Source organism: Pyxicephalus adspersus, chromosome 10 (genome assembly GCF_032062135.1).
Source record: "Pyxicephalus adspersus chromosome 10, UCB_Pads_2.0, whole genome shotgun sequence".
NCBI classification, from domain to species: domain Eukaryota; kingdom Metazoa; phylum Chordata; class Amphibia; order Anura; family Pyxicephalidae; genus Pyxicephalus; species Pyxicephalus adspersus.
In genome coordinates this window covers 22,131,207-22,146,445 of record NC_092867.1, presented here as the reverse complement: position 1 = coordinate 22,146,445, position 15,239 = coordinate 22,131,207, and the positions used below count along the sequence as shown (strand labels likewise).

Sequence of the window (15,239 nt, the reverse complement as noted above, 5' to 3'; positions counted from 1 at the left end):
AAGGGGTTTCTCTTCACCATGGAAATTATTCTGCAATCATCCACCACTTGTTGTCTTCCGTGGACGTCCAGGTCTTTTGGCGTTGCTGAGTTCACCAATGCTTTGTTTCTTTCTCACGATGTACCAAACTGTAGATTTTGCCACTCCTAATATTGTAGCAATTTCTCGGATGGGTTTTTTCTGTTTTTTGCAGCTTAAGGATGGTTTGTTTCACCTGCATGGAGAGCTCCTTTCATCGCATGTTGTCTGTTCACAGCAAAATCTTCCATATACAAGCACCCCCACGCCTCTCCCCCCGATAATGACATAACAAAGGAATTGCCCACACCATGAAATAGCCTTTAAGTCAATTGTCCAATTACGTTTGAGCCCCTGAAGTGAAGTGATTGGGTTAAAAAAAGACTTTAGTTCCTCACATTTTTATGCAATCTTTTCAACCCTCTGAAATAATTAGTTCAACTGCATCTGAGTTGTTTTATTTAAAGTTAATTGTGGTAATGTACTGAACTAAAATTAGTAAAAAGTCTGTCCAAATCTTTATGGACCTAACTGTATAAGTCACTGAACAAGATCCCTATAGGTTTTTGCTTTCATTCTCACACAATATTTGCAGACGTAAGGTAGCAAATGAAACCCTCGTGTAAATATAAGAGAATAATGTAAAGCAGAAAGACCATAACAAAAAAGCGTACAGTTTAAGGGTGTGTGGAGATTTTGTTTTAACTGAGCTTAATCTTTTTTTTTGAAAGTCAATTTCTTGGAAATGAAACCTATTTTTCAGACAGCTTCTCTGCTGCCAGTCTTCAGTTGTTTTATTGTGGTTTCTATGTAAGATTGCAATGCCAGAAGCACACAGCTCTTAGAATTGGGGTCTATGTGTTTAGAATTATCGTACGGATCACTTTATCTCAACTTAAACATCTTTGGAGCTTGCTGATGTCAAGATTCAATCTTTCTAGCACCACACATCACATCCACACAGAGCAAACTTTAAACCACACAATGTCCCAGTGGCTGCAAATATCTTATCTTGGCTAATAAGGTTCTCATCTGTTGCCTTATCTGCTATATCTGAGCAGGATCAAGGCTTTCAGGGCTGCTAGAGGAGTTAACAAGTACATCAGAGCATCAGAAGCACCCCTTGTGCTGATTTTGTTTGAAAATCTTTCAGATTCTACACAGTGCAGTGGCAGCACCACTTCAAAACAAATCCAAGTTAATATTATTACACAATATTTATATAGTGCCAACATATTACATAGTGCTGTCCATAGTCATGTCACTAACTGTTCCTCATTTGGGCTCACAATATATTGGGATCGAATATCCTTACCATAGTTATATGTCTTTTACACAGTCTAAGGTGAAGTTTTTTTTGCGGGAAGCCAATTAACCTAAGTGCATGTTTTTGGAGTGTGGGAGAAAACTGGAGTACCCAGAGGAAACCCAAGCAAACACGTGGAGAACCTACAAACTCCATGCAGATAGTGTTCTAGCCGAGATTCGAACCTGGGACCCAGCACTGCAGAAGCCAGAGTGCTAATCTCTATTCCAGTGTATTTCGGGCAGCACGGTGGCTCAGTTTAGTAGTGGATTCTATTTTTATGAGGAAAAAACTTTTAAGATTGCTTTGTATGTATTCTATTCACAGCTGTATCAACCATATTAGATAAGTACTCGCGCATCAGCATTTAAAGCTGATGATTATATGCGAGACATGAATTAGCAAACCTCGGCTCCAGGTCTGTTGGATTGCTACCGAGGCATCCTGGAATAAAATATACAAACATTAGCTTCCAAATAATAACTATTCAGTGCATCTCTGCAATAAATGCATATTTCATAGCTCTTTATTTGTTTAAAAGACCCTATAGGTGTGTACACACCCATTGATCAGCCAGAAATTGACTTTCCTAATTGTGCTAATTTGGAGAGGAGTAGTGTCAGCCCTGCCCATTGTCACTGCTCAACCGCTCTATTTCAGATAATTACAACATAAAGCTAAATATTCTGTAGTCTATGATAAGAACTAGGAAGCTAAATACCCTTTTAAAATTATGCAGGAAGTGTCCAGGAGACACAGAGCTTTTCTGAATTTATGTCAAACTAAATACAAAGAAGAAATAAGAGGGAGTGCAGTTTACATACGCTTTAAGACAATGTTGCATTGCAGGTGGGAGGCAAGGTCCATAAATTATTTTATATTACTAGGAAGTAGAGAAGCTTTGGGTTTGCACACGCATGTAAAGAGAAGTTCTCTGTACTGATAAATGACAGGTTCAGCTCTATACATAATTCCCCTTCAGCATTAGGTAAACAATTATAAAAAATTCTGTTACAGATAAAAATACTAAATTTATTCAAATCAAAATGTTCCTCCATTTTGTTTTCCTTTTCTTAGGTGGAAGTGAAGCCATATGTGCTGGATGATCAGATGTGTGATGAATGCCAAGGCACACGCTGTGGTGGGAAGTTTGCCCCTTTCTTCTGTGCCAATGTTACTTGCCTGCAGTATTATTGTGAATACTGCTGGGCTAGCATCCATTCCCGTGCTGGCAGGGAGTTCCACAAACCACTGGTGAAAGAAGGAGGCGATCGACCTCGCCACGTCCCTTTCCGTTGGAGCTGAGCACTGCACCCATCATTTACCAAAGGTCTGGGAGATGTGTATCATCTAGGCTCCTCAAGATCTACAGAAGAATTTGGTCTTTATGTTCTTTTGTATTATAAATATTAGTTACAGCCACCTTACTGAGTGTAACTGTCCTGAATTTTTGCACTTTGATTTCTACCTATATATAATTGAAAAACATCTGCTTGGTACCTTAACCTTCCGTCACAGGAGTGTTGTAAGTAGAGACATCTCATTAGGCTGGTGCAAGTTCCTCTCTCTGCCATGTTGTTGTGGGTGTGGTGAAGAAATTCTCAACTGGAGCATGCACTTAAATATCTGATTCACAATGTATCTTACTCTCACCCCATAGAAGATGACTTACCAAAGGCCTCATAAGTGGATAATGTAGCAAAAACCTTAGCAATCCATCAGTCTTATCTCATCCATGCAGTGAAGTATAGTGAATGTCATCACTGCTTTATAAACCTACAACATCTCCAGCTTGTATGGGTATTTAAGAACCATGTATTTTGTAATCTAAGTTAAAAAAAAGTATATCTTATAAAGTGAATCAGATTTTTTATATGTATATTTTATTTTTTATCTTATTTTGCTGTGTTTTATTTTTTATTTTTTTATTATTAAGCAGGTTATGTTTGAGAGAGGTAGACCTTTTTAGTGTTATGTACATGTATGCTGCAATAGCTTTTGCTGCTATTTAAACAAAAAAATGGTATTGATGATACCAGAATACTCTATTCAGGCTAGGGTATCTGTGATTTAAAAATACAAAATGAAGTTAAGAAGAGCTGCTGGTAAATTGATGGTAGAGAACTTCCGAGGAAGGTCGTCTTAATGTTTTTTCTTTTTTTTATGTTTTCTACTGCATGTTTGATAATCTGATAGTTGCATGCAATAATAAACCACATCATGTACAACTTGACCACAATGCACAAATAAAGTGTCTATATACACTAACAATGCTAATTACATATAAAAAATATGACTGGAGGAAGGCATGTCTGATTATCTCTAATGCATCTAAAAGAAGACGGTCAGTTCTTTACAGATTTTTTTTTTATTTACAACCAGTAAGTAAAATAAATGTAGGATATTATTAGGTAAAAGAAAAAAAAACAAGTATAGTAGACAAAAACATAATTAAAGATGCGGTGCTCTGTTATGTTGTGCAATTTATTTTATGTAGTAAAGTGATTATGTCCTGTACTGTGATCAGACGTAACTTAAGGCCTCTGTGTTTATCTGACAGCTTGTTAGTTGGTAGTTAAACAGAAACATGAGCTCTTTGTTGGTTACAAATCCCTTTTTTGGGTTTTTTTTTTGTTGTCTGTTTTTATTTTTTATTATATTTTCTGTAGAATATTTTTGTAGTTATTTTAGCCCAAGCTTGGCACACTAATTATTTTGTGATCTATTGTTCTCAGACACTACCATAATGGTTGTAAATATTATCTGTTGGACATGCAAGGCACAAAAAAACTGCTAAATTAATGTCTGCCTTGAAAATGTATCCGGGTAATGTTTAGTTTTTTTTTTTTTTTTTTTTTTAAGCAAACTAAACTTATCCTATGTGTATCCTGTGAAGCTTGAAGATTTAGTCCTGCTAACAGTGGGCATTTTTTAGCACAAGGCTGTTCTGCAGATACTATTTATTGGTGTACAAAATCTTGAAAGGACCCCAACTCCCTTTAAGAAGCTTTCCGATTTTCATACATTAATAACAGGTAGCTTACCTGTAAAAGATGGCATGTCTGTGCACAGAGAGCATAAAAATTATTTTGTCCCCTGAAGGATTTTCTGCAATTTATTTCTTTTCGGGCACAAAAAGTATTTATTTATCCCATATTTTGTTTGTATGTTAAGTTGCAAATATAAGACAAAGTAATTATTTTTTTATAATTTTTTTTTTTTGCTTTTCAATGTTCTATTAAATCTGAAAAATGTGGGAGCTACATCTTAATGTGCCCTCTGCATTGCATATCCTTTTTAGCTATTTGAAGCTATGATAACCTTTGTTAAAAAGAAAAAAATATGTCATCTGTAAAAATGTTATTTTGTTATGCACTACTTTTTGTACCTGGGCAATTTTTCACTGTCCAATTCTGCTTTGTTTTTTTCTTTTCTTTTTTTTAACATGATCTTTTGCAATACCTCAAATTTTGAATATAGGAAAAATATTTTCTAAGTAAGTTTATTCAGAAATATATATATTAATTTAAATTTTTTCAAAGACAATGATTTAATATTGCTGTTTTTGCTTTGTTTTTTTCCACGCTTTATTTGCTTTTTTTATGTTAAGATGATTTGAAAAAAAAAATTAGAGCTTTGTAACTTTATATAACACATGTAGTGATACAAAAATCTACCTAATCGTGAAAATAATGCCTGGAAATCATTATTCCAAGAAAAAAAAATAGCAGAGACCCACATAATTATATATGATAAGCCTGTTCTAGTTGGTGCACAAAGCAAGGACTGGTAGATTAAAAAAAAAATTGTTTGTATGTTAATAATCAAGTGTTGATTATGCATGACTGACCAGAATTGTGAAAGAATTCTTCTATTTGTCTTTTCTAGAAAAACTTATTTTTTTTGTTAAATTATGGTGGTCTTTACAATTGTTTTCCCCGTTTGTAAATCTGTGAGCCCCAAATTTTGTTAAAAATTCATGTTAACCTATTTGCTGTAAGAGGAATCCGCAAATATTTTTTTTTTTTCGTTGCCTGACCCTCTTACAACTAAGTGGTTTAGCAGGGTCCGTTTCGCAAATAATATTTTTTAAAATGCATTTTCAATTGCAACTTAACTAATAATGTTGGATGTATCAGTTCAGTTGGTTGCCTTTCCTTGGTGTTAGACTTGAATTAGTCAATATTTTGAAGGCAGACTTAATCTTGATTATTTGTTGTTATGTGCAATACTGTTTGTACTGTTTATATAAAAAAAAAGAAAAAAAAAAGAAAAAAAATGCATAAATCTTATTGCAGATTTATTTTCATTGCAAACATTGTGGGTTCCGTAAGATCATTTTTCTACTGTCAGATATGTACCTTTTTCTTCATGCTGGTATTTTTTCAATAGTAATGTAGCCTTTGTACTGAGACAAGATTTTCATTGTTATTTTTAGAAAGATTTTTTGCTAAGAAAAAAAAAATGAAAACATATTTACATATTTTTCATTTTTATTTTGTATTCTCCCTAGAGTGCTTTCTCAACCATAAATAACTGTTGTTCCTCGGAGGTACTTTCAGATCTGGTCAATGTCATTAATATTATTTTGTATTTTTACTTGGAATAAATTAATTTTATTATGCTAATTGTTTAAAAAGTTTATTTTTTTCATTTCAGTTATTTTTGACGCTAAAGAAACCTTTGTAATATTGTTACTAAAGTGTCTAATTTTTTGAAAAGCAAAGCTTTATGTATTAACATGCTGATGTGGTTTACAATGGTGTGGCAGTGATGAAATGGTTGGTTATGTAAAGTGATTTAAATAATGTAATGAACAATTGGGCAATAAAAAATTGAGTGAAGCAGAAACACATTGTACTGTTTAGCAGCATTTAATTTCACTCTTATGTATTTTGGAGTAATAAGGTGGGCATGTTGTAGTTTGTTTTTCCCCAAAAAAGTTGCAGTTTGCCGTGTAAAACATGCAATGGACAAAGACAAACTCGGGCATGGTTCATGCTGATACCAGTATTCCTGGGCAATCTTTCAATATTAGAGATGTTGGTGAGATTTCATTGCACGTGTGTGTGTGTGTGTGTGTTAAAGATAATCCCTTTCAATTTTTCTTTAGACTAGAGAAAGCTTAGAAAATAGAAAGGTTGCTAGACTGGAAAGAGAAAAGAATCCAGGCACAAACTTAAAACCATCACGCGTTTGCAAAGTGCTCACGTGTACAAGACATTGCAGCCCAAATATATATTGAAAAGCAAAATATGGCACAACAGAATGTGGGTTGTTCACCATTCTGGTTGTGCAAAGGATGGATGAATGATTCTCTTCAGAGATCCTGTGATGTAATGCATTTTAGGATTTTAATACATTCATCAAATTATTGTGGAAGTAAACCCAAAAATAACCCAAAACAATACAATCACATTAACCCTCAATCCCACAGACAGTCTATCCGACAAGAGGTTTCTTACATCGGGTCCTACGTCGCTCAATCTTGCACTTCGCAGGCGTGAGATCAGGTGATGTAAGTGGGGAAAAAACTTTATTCCCTATTGATGAAAGGGCTCAAGCCTGAGATGCTTGAGCATGCGCAGAAGGAGCAGCCAAAAGCCTCTGCGCTCCCTTTTATTGTTGTTCACCTAGGCGAGAGAATAAGAATTAAGGGGGCGATGATGCGTCCTTTTTTTGGGGAAAAAAAACGGTATTGCACTTGAAGAAAAATACTAACAAACAAACTTTTTACTCTAAATGTAAGTGTTCTCTACCCTTCTATACAAAGTAAAAATGTTAGGTACGCTTTAAAAAAAAACAAAAAAACAGCAACCATTTATTTCTGTGTTCTGTGTCTTTGCTGAAAAGATTGACCCACTCTATTTCTTCTGATAATCATTGTCGCCGGTAGAAAAGGTATTGGTAAATCTAAAATGTCCTGCTTATCTGGTAAGCAATTAGGAAGTCACCTTTTAGAGAAATTTGTTCTGTTGACCGGACCTCCTCTCATTTCTTGGTGGGCCGCCAGGAAGTAAAAAGAAAATATGTTGAGGACAGCACATTTACAGCAAGTAAGAAAAACGGATGAGGGCTAAAACCCTTTGCCTCTCCTTAAAATAAGGGTATAGATGCCCTTTAGGTACATAAATTAAATATTATGTGTGAAATAAAAACTACAGTGGTACCTTGGTAAAAGTCCTTAATCCGTTCCAGATCCTTGGACTTTTACCATACAGGACTTATACCAAACACATTTTTCCCATAAGAAATAAAAGAAAAATGATTAATCCGTTCCCATGAAAAAGAATCCTGTTGGTATTGGCATATTATACATTGATAGGGCTGTATGAAATAGTTTAAACACTGCCTAATACTAAACTACAAAACAATTAGATGAAATTCTAACCTCACTTTACCTTGCTGAGAAGAGTTGAGTGCCTACTAGGATGGTGCTGAGAAGGGAGGAGGAGGAGATATAATTCACAGAGAGTTATAGCGCGGGTTGATCACTGAATGGTAGCATCTGGTGTACTGACGCTCGTGGGCAGTCGTGGCTTTGTCTCGAGAGAGGTAAATAAGGGTAGCGTGCGTTCTTATGACTCATTTTGACCCATACAAGTTCTAGCAAAAACGTACACTAAGCAAAGTGTATACCAAGCAAAATTTTTCGTGTCCAAACAGGACTTATACCAAGTTGGACTTTTTCCAAAGCAGACTTTTACTGAGGTTCAGTGCCAAATTTTCAATACATAATACTCAAGTATAAATAAAACTTTATAAACCAAGATTTATTTCCCTGTTTGAAAAAAGATTCTGTTTATACTAGGGTCACACCAGTAGACGTTGCTACATCCTTATGTAAAATAGCGTCCCACCAGTAGACATTGCTACGTCCCTATGTAAATTGTGTAACAAACTCTTGCTGTCAGATACAAGTGACAAGTTTGTTACACACTTTACATGAGGGCACAGTGCCATCTACTGATGGCCAACAATAATGCACACAATATTTAAGAGTAAGTGATCCATCATAACCTACGTAAAAGTGCAAAATAACTTAACCTGTAAAAAGAATGAACATTACAAAAATAACACAATATTTGCAATACAATTTTAATGGATCACTACTTTGAATGTTACCAGTGACAGCTACATTTTGTTCATGAGCTTTGTAAGTAGAAACATTTTTGTATTCAGTTTATATTCAAGTACTTCTAGAAGGTGTTTTAGGCAAATAATGGCATTTATGGTGACATTTTCCTGTCAATACAGCCAACTACAACACATTTTATTACACAACTATGTGTTCTGGTGTGCTGCTTCAGAAATAAAAGTGCTTTTTGGTTCAGTGCATCCCATTAAAATGAATACCTTGATGTGGCCCATGTCGATACACAATGAATGCACCATAGCAGATTCCCTAGATGTGAATGTGACTTATGGATGAATACAGAACTGTTGGGAGTTCGGATTTAAGTTTCTTTTACCTGTGTCAGTCTTTAGGGCAAGTTATAAACCCCTAGTTCTAATCAGATACTAATAAAGTGAATTACACCACAATATTCAGGTAGTTATCTGGCCCCTTGCTTTATTTCATGGTAAAGTAAAATCCCTTATAACTTATTTCCCTTTTATGTTTCAGAGATCCTTGATTCCTATTAGACACTGCAATACACACCATATAGGAAGGTCTGAGTGTGACAAAGTTCCTTAGCAGCTCAGGTTGCACATAATACAGTTTACCTTGGAATGGGTATCATATGAAAATTTAGCACTGCATGATAAGCTCTTGCTTAAAAACTTTTTTTTAAGAAAAATGAAAATCTGTTCAGTTGTTTAACATGTCAGCCTTTTTTTTTTTTGTATCTTGTGGTACACTCTAAAATCTGGCACCATTCCTGGCAATGCCCTGTCCTGGACGTGTTAGTGTAGAGTTTTGTGATTACTATTTTGGTGATGAAAAGTATAAATGTACATGTTTGCATAAATGTTTACAGATGGGAGTTTGTCATCCACCTTACTGTGGTCATATTTGCTCACGATTGAAATTCAGTAGATATCAGATATCTAAGAGAAGCTGTCATGCTGAGGACATAGAACCATGGTACTGCAAGTAAGCATTGCTAACCATTGAGCCACCACATTATTACTTTGACAAGGCCCTTGTTGCTACTGGCACTGTATGGTAGGTAGGTAGGTAATAGACAGAAGAAGATTGAAAAGATGGGTTTTGAGTGCTCTTTTAGGAGAAAGTAGGAGCAAACGGATTGGGACTCTGAGGGTGGCATGTGGGCCTGTGCACACCGCCTGGCATGGGGCAGCTTCATTGGTCTGGAGATGCAGGCAGTGGGTCAGTCATGGTATTTTGGGCTTAATATTTAAAGGCCACCAAACATCATCGTTCTAGCTAATGGTACCTTGACTACTGTTACTGTTAATGGTACCAAGATGAAATCCTTGGACCCATTGTCAGACTTTACTCTGGTGGAGTTCCTCCTCGTGCTGCATAATGCCCCAATCTAGCACCACATTATGAATTTAGAATCCAGCCCTCACTGGGTTAAAGGTTTTGGTTTCCATTGACAGTTCTTACATTGTTTTGTTCTCAATAAATTACACAATGTATAATAAAGATTTTCAACGTGAATATTTTGGTCCTTGTGATCTGCTATGTGGTTTCCGTGTTACCCTAATTTTTGTGATCAATGTATATTGGGGTCTTTTTACTAAAAGAATATATACTGTTCATGTAGCAAATGAAAATCAACTTAGTAAATGACATTAAGCTTTGCTGATTTTAACCATAATTTTTTATATTTCCCTTCTTGTGGTTGGGTATTCTTTGCAAAGCAAATTTTCATTACTTAAAATTAAATGACAATTGTGATAAATTCAATTCTCAATAAATTCCTTATTTAAACGAACAGCCGAACTTTTTAGTAAATTAACCCTGTTATATTGATAATAATAAATTGATTGATCCATCTGAAACTGGAGGGAACCCATTTATGCAATGGACCTGATTTATTAAAGCTCTGCAAGGCTGGAGAGGATACACTTTCATCTGTGAAGCTGGGTGATCCAGCAAATCTGGAAAGGATTTCTTAAAAGTCATTTGCTGTTTGCTAACAGATGTTTTGAATCCTGGACCAGATCCATTCCATGTTTGCTCGATCACCCAGCTTCACTGATGGAAAAATATCCTCTCCAGCAATGGAAAGTTTTAACCTGCCAAGTGGTACCCTGAGTGTGATTCCCATCTTCACGCTTCTTCCGGGCGGCGTCCTCCGCACCAGGAAGTTCCCAGTGACGTTGGTGCGTGCAGACGTTTCGTTCGAGGCGTCGGGAATTTCAAATCTATTTGTATTGCATTCAATACAAAATAACTATTGAATGCAATACATTGGATTTATATGTGTAAAAGCAGTACATTGTCTTTCATGAACATTTATTTTACAATATAATATAGAAGAAGTATAATATTTATTTTTTAATTTAAAAAAAAAAAATAAACATTTTTAAACGTATTTAATTTATTATTTTGACATGATTTTGTGTTTCAAACTTTTATACTCATACTATTATATTGTAATGTAAAATTTTCAATGTACCGCTTTTAGACATATAAAACCGGACAGAAATGAACCACCCAGGTTCATAAATCTGGCCCATTGTGTAGTTTAGAGGGAGTACCTTGTCCGCGCCTGTACATATTGATAATCCTCTAACAATTTTGGGCTTTAGGTGGTCCCTGAATTCCTGATGGCCACTATAGAGAGGGTCTGACATGACTATCTAGCTGGCACAAAACACTGGAATCTTTTTCTGTATGTAAGGCAGACCAGCTACGACCTGCATAGTAGAATATAAGTAAAAAATAAAAATAATTTGTTTTTGGGAAATGTATTGAACAAACAATCCTAAAACATAAAAATCAATTCTTGAAGGTGGATGCAGTGTAAGTAGACCCAGTTTGACTTCCACATGCCTGATGTAACATTTGTAAAGTATTCTCTGCACTGAAGGCTTTGGGTCTGTTTACAAAGCAGGATATCTGACCAGGAAGATTGGCTATCAGAGAATGTTTGGTGAATGTCAAGTCCACATATATATAATATATATTATATATACATTATACATATATAAATAGACCCCTTTGTAGTTGGCTCAGGACAGAGCTCCACCAAAATCAAAGCGGCCAACTGAGCTTTCACAAGCCGTTTTCTGCTGGAACTTTCTATACTGATAGCCAGTAAGTAGGTAATGTGCCAAGACTTACTATCTGTGGCCCATGTATTTCTTTTTTTTTTCAATTTCCAAACATTATTACATTAATAGGAACAAAATAATGGAGAAATGGGAGTAATGATTTTTTGGAGCCATGGCAGGAGCAGGACTGGATAAGCACTCGCTGTGCTTTTATTAATTTACATTAAAAAAACAATAAAATGGGTGCATATGTTTAAACAATTACCTGAAACCACCACCCACCCCCTTCCAAAAAAAAATGGATGTGGTAATATTAGAAATTTTTAGTACCCTTACCAGCTTATTTGTGATGTGATTCAGTATGTAATGTTACCAGAGAAGAATTCAGATGTGATGGTGTCCCCTGTTTTCTATTAGCTCACTTATCCACTTTTAGGATATTCCATTCAACATAGAACTGCAATCCAACATAATAATTTCTTACAAATCTTCTCTGAGAATTATTTAATAGTTCTGCTGGAAAGTCAGAATGACCGATACAAATTCTGATTCAGGAGGAAACTAGTTGAACCGGCACTTGTGGATGTCTTTTTCCTTCTATATCATCTGGGATGAGATTTTCAAAACAGACCAATTATAAAATAAATTGTATTTTTTTTTTTATCTAAACCAGTAATGACTATTTCCAGTTCAGAAACAGAAAAAGGTTAAGGAGTATTTTGGCATTTTACACCAGCGCTCTATATATCAATCATGGTCAATTTTTCTTGATCTAGGAAGCTTCAAGTGTGGCCCCTGGTGTGATGAAGGGGCCACATAATACATTAAATAAATATAATGCTACAAGAAAATTTCAAAGGCTGCCAATGTGCAACAGGAGATAGATGGAGACAGCAGACAAAGGTACTGAAAGTTATTAAGATTGAAGGTGTGTTTCATGAGAAAGACCGACTATAAACACAAAACATGAAATAACCTGTGAATTTGACTATGAACCCAGTGCATGAAATTGTCAGAGATTACACCAATTCCTCCCTTTACAAATCAGCACATTTGTGCTCAATATAGACCAATGGAAACCAATGGAAGACGTAAATGTACAAACTGCCCCAGACAACAGACATCATCTGAACATAAGGGCAACATGCGAGGCTGGATCCAAGGTTTATGGATGACTTTTTATTTGTGGGTCACACCACCTGACAGATATACGCTTATTTTATTGTCTGGGCCTTGTAACATTGAGAAGTCACTATATCACCTTGTGATTAAACGTCCAATCCAATCATCACCCAGTAAATGTGTATTGATGCTGAGTATCAAAGCCTTACTCAAGTAAAGGTAGCTCTACAAAATGCCCCTAACAAATATATTCACTACCCATCTCCATCCATGACCATCCATCCGCCATTTAACAAGAGTCAAAGTTGGTCATTAATTAACTCCAGCCAGTAATTCTCCATAATCTGAAAGCATAATCTCCAGCCTCCATGACTTTCCATGTACCTTCTCATGTACGAGCTTGCAGGATGAGCGTTATGTGTTCTGGTGAAAATGAGATCCAAGAACGGTGTTCTGAATTTACAGGTTCAAGTCCTTCTGCCAGCTTTCTACCTCTTGACACAATGAAGGGTTTCATTTGGTGTTAACGAGAAACGTTAAATTTCATGTTAAAAATCTCTACATAACATCTTTATCGGGATTTTTGTGACAATAAAAGTCAAATATTTACGTAAACTAAAGTTTTACGCTGCATGTTGAAAGGAGGTCCGGCATTTAGAGGTACACTACAAGTTTAGGCTGTATCTGTCCATCAACAGCAAATTTGTTTTGTATGGATCCTAAAAGGGGTATTTGGAAAAAACTCGGTTTGGTGATGAAAGTTACTTTTTGAGGCCTGGAGATTGGTGAGCAGCCACAGCCTACAGATTAAGTACTCTAACGGCCAATGAAGCCATGGGAGACTTCCTGACAGACATGGGTTCGAATCCTCGTGTCGGCTCTCACTGGTGAAGGGGCCTCCACTCGCAGGTTAAGTACTCTGAGGGCCAGAGTAGCCATGGGAGACTTCCTGAAAGACCTTGGATATAATCCTTCGTCGGCTCCTTGTGACGTTGGACAAGTCACTTTATCACAATGTCCCAGCTTTCAATCCTTAAATCGTAGGTATGTATTACTTGTGTTACTGCTGGACGTCACGTCAGCCTATAAGAAACTCTTCTATATAAAACAAGCTGCTTCCCAAGAAGCAGCTGTTCTCATTCTCAAATTATAAAATTCTTACTATGTGTTTAATTCATTTAAGATACTTCTTTTACCACTGGGACATCAAACCAGTCTTCATATGAGCCACTGGGATCGTGCAGCATTGACCGGGGATCAAACCTGGGTCAGCTCCCAACATCCTTCAACCAACAGCCCCATAGACTGGAAGCTTAACCTCTCTGCCAAACCTCTAGACGACAGCTCGTTTCTGATTCCTTAAAGTTAGGTTTATCTGTTACATTAATGACAGCACTTACAAAATTTTCTTATCCACTTCTTTTTTCTACATTGTTATCATCAATCAGTCCCTCTAGAGTGGAGGTTATGGGACTGGCGATAGTGAGCACAGATGTGGGTTCGAATCCCTGCTATTTACCCTGGTTGGGGGTCTATACAGTTGTTCATTTTTTGGCATTCTTGTATGGCTACATGGAGGATATGCCCTTTAAGTGCAGCTCTATTATATATTATAAAAAGTCTTTTACCAGCTCAGTCACCAAAAGGCGACTATTAAACTTATTAGACTTAGACCTAAATATTTACATAATTTGAGAAAACAAAACACAATTTTATGCTCAGTGTAACATAAGCAATGTGTTGCTGATTCAGTTCTCTGTTTTCAGATATTTCCTCTGAATGGTCAATTGGGATATTTGGTAGGAAAGGAAATGTTTTAGATGTGAAAGCTTCAATGTCTTGAAATCATTAAAGTTTAGTAGAAAATTACCAGTGAAGTGAAAGAAGTGAATAGGTTTATAGATCTACTTTTTCTCTCAGGACTAAAAGAATGTTTTTCCTGAAATCTATTTTTTTTTTGTTTAATCAGTGAAAGGAAGGATTTCACGTTCTCCTCCTATAAACCTTTAGGTGGCGCTCTCTGCTGTCTGTTTCTAGGTTAGCTCTTTGCTTCAATCTCCAATACATCATCCATACACACAATCTTTTAATGACACCAGGTCCTCCTTTTACTAAATGTTTGGTGTTAGCTCTACTGGGGATCCCAGGATCTACCGCGATTTATATTTGTAACAATTTACAAGGGACAACATCTTAGATTTTGTTACCTTACCACATAGCACAGGGCAAGCTGTTATTTCCTTATAGTAGGCAAAATATATTTCATATTGGTTTGTTTCCTGTATATGGCCCCTGCTGTTTTTGGACCCACTGTATGTAATAAAGCAGACCTAGTGATCCTGCAGAGGGGATACAGTGGGGGTTCTGTACTTCTTTTAATGTAATAGCAATGCTGCCCTGTATAACATTTCCAGAGCTCAACCACTGGATACCATGTAGATATTTTTTTTTGGTTAGTATACCCTCTTTCTCTATAATCACTCCTTATTTGTCCCACCTATCACCCCTCATACCAAAGTACCGGAAAAACAAATCAAATGTGAAGCCCCACCAATCACCTCCTCCACACGCCTTGGCTGGTGCACAGAGACCCCTGGAG

At 36.2% G+C, this 15,239-nt stretch overlaps 1 protein-coding gene across 3 annotated transcripts in view; it reads left to right on the top strand.

The window, feature by feature from the left end:
• Positions 1-6,175, top strand: part of CPEB3 (cytoplasmic polyadenylation element binding protein 3) — an 81,258-nt gene extending 75,083 nt beyond the window's left edge. For all 3 annotated transcript variants that reach the window (XM_072424361.1, XM_072424362.1, XM_072424360.1), the window contains one exon: positions 2,402-6,175. In XM_072424361.1, the coding sequence (XP_072280462.1) occupies positions 2,402-2,629 (228 nt within the window). In that variant the 3' untranslated portion in view covers positions 2,630-6,175. The remainder of the gene's footprint in view (positions 1-2,401) is intronic.
• Positions 6,176-15,239: the final 9,064 nt, after the last annotated feature.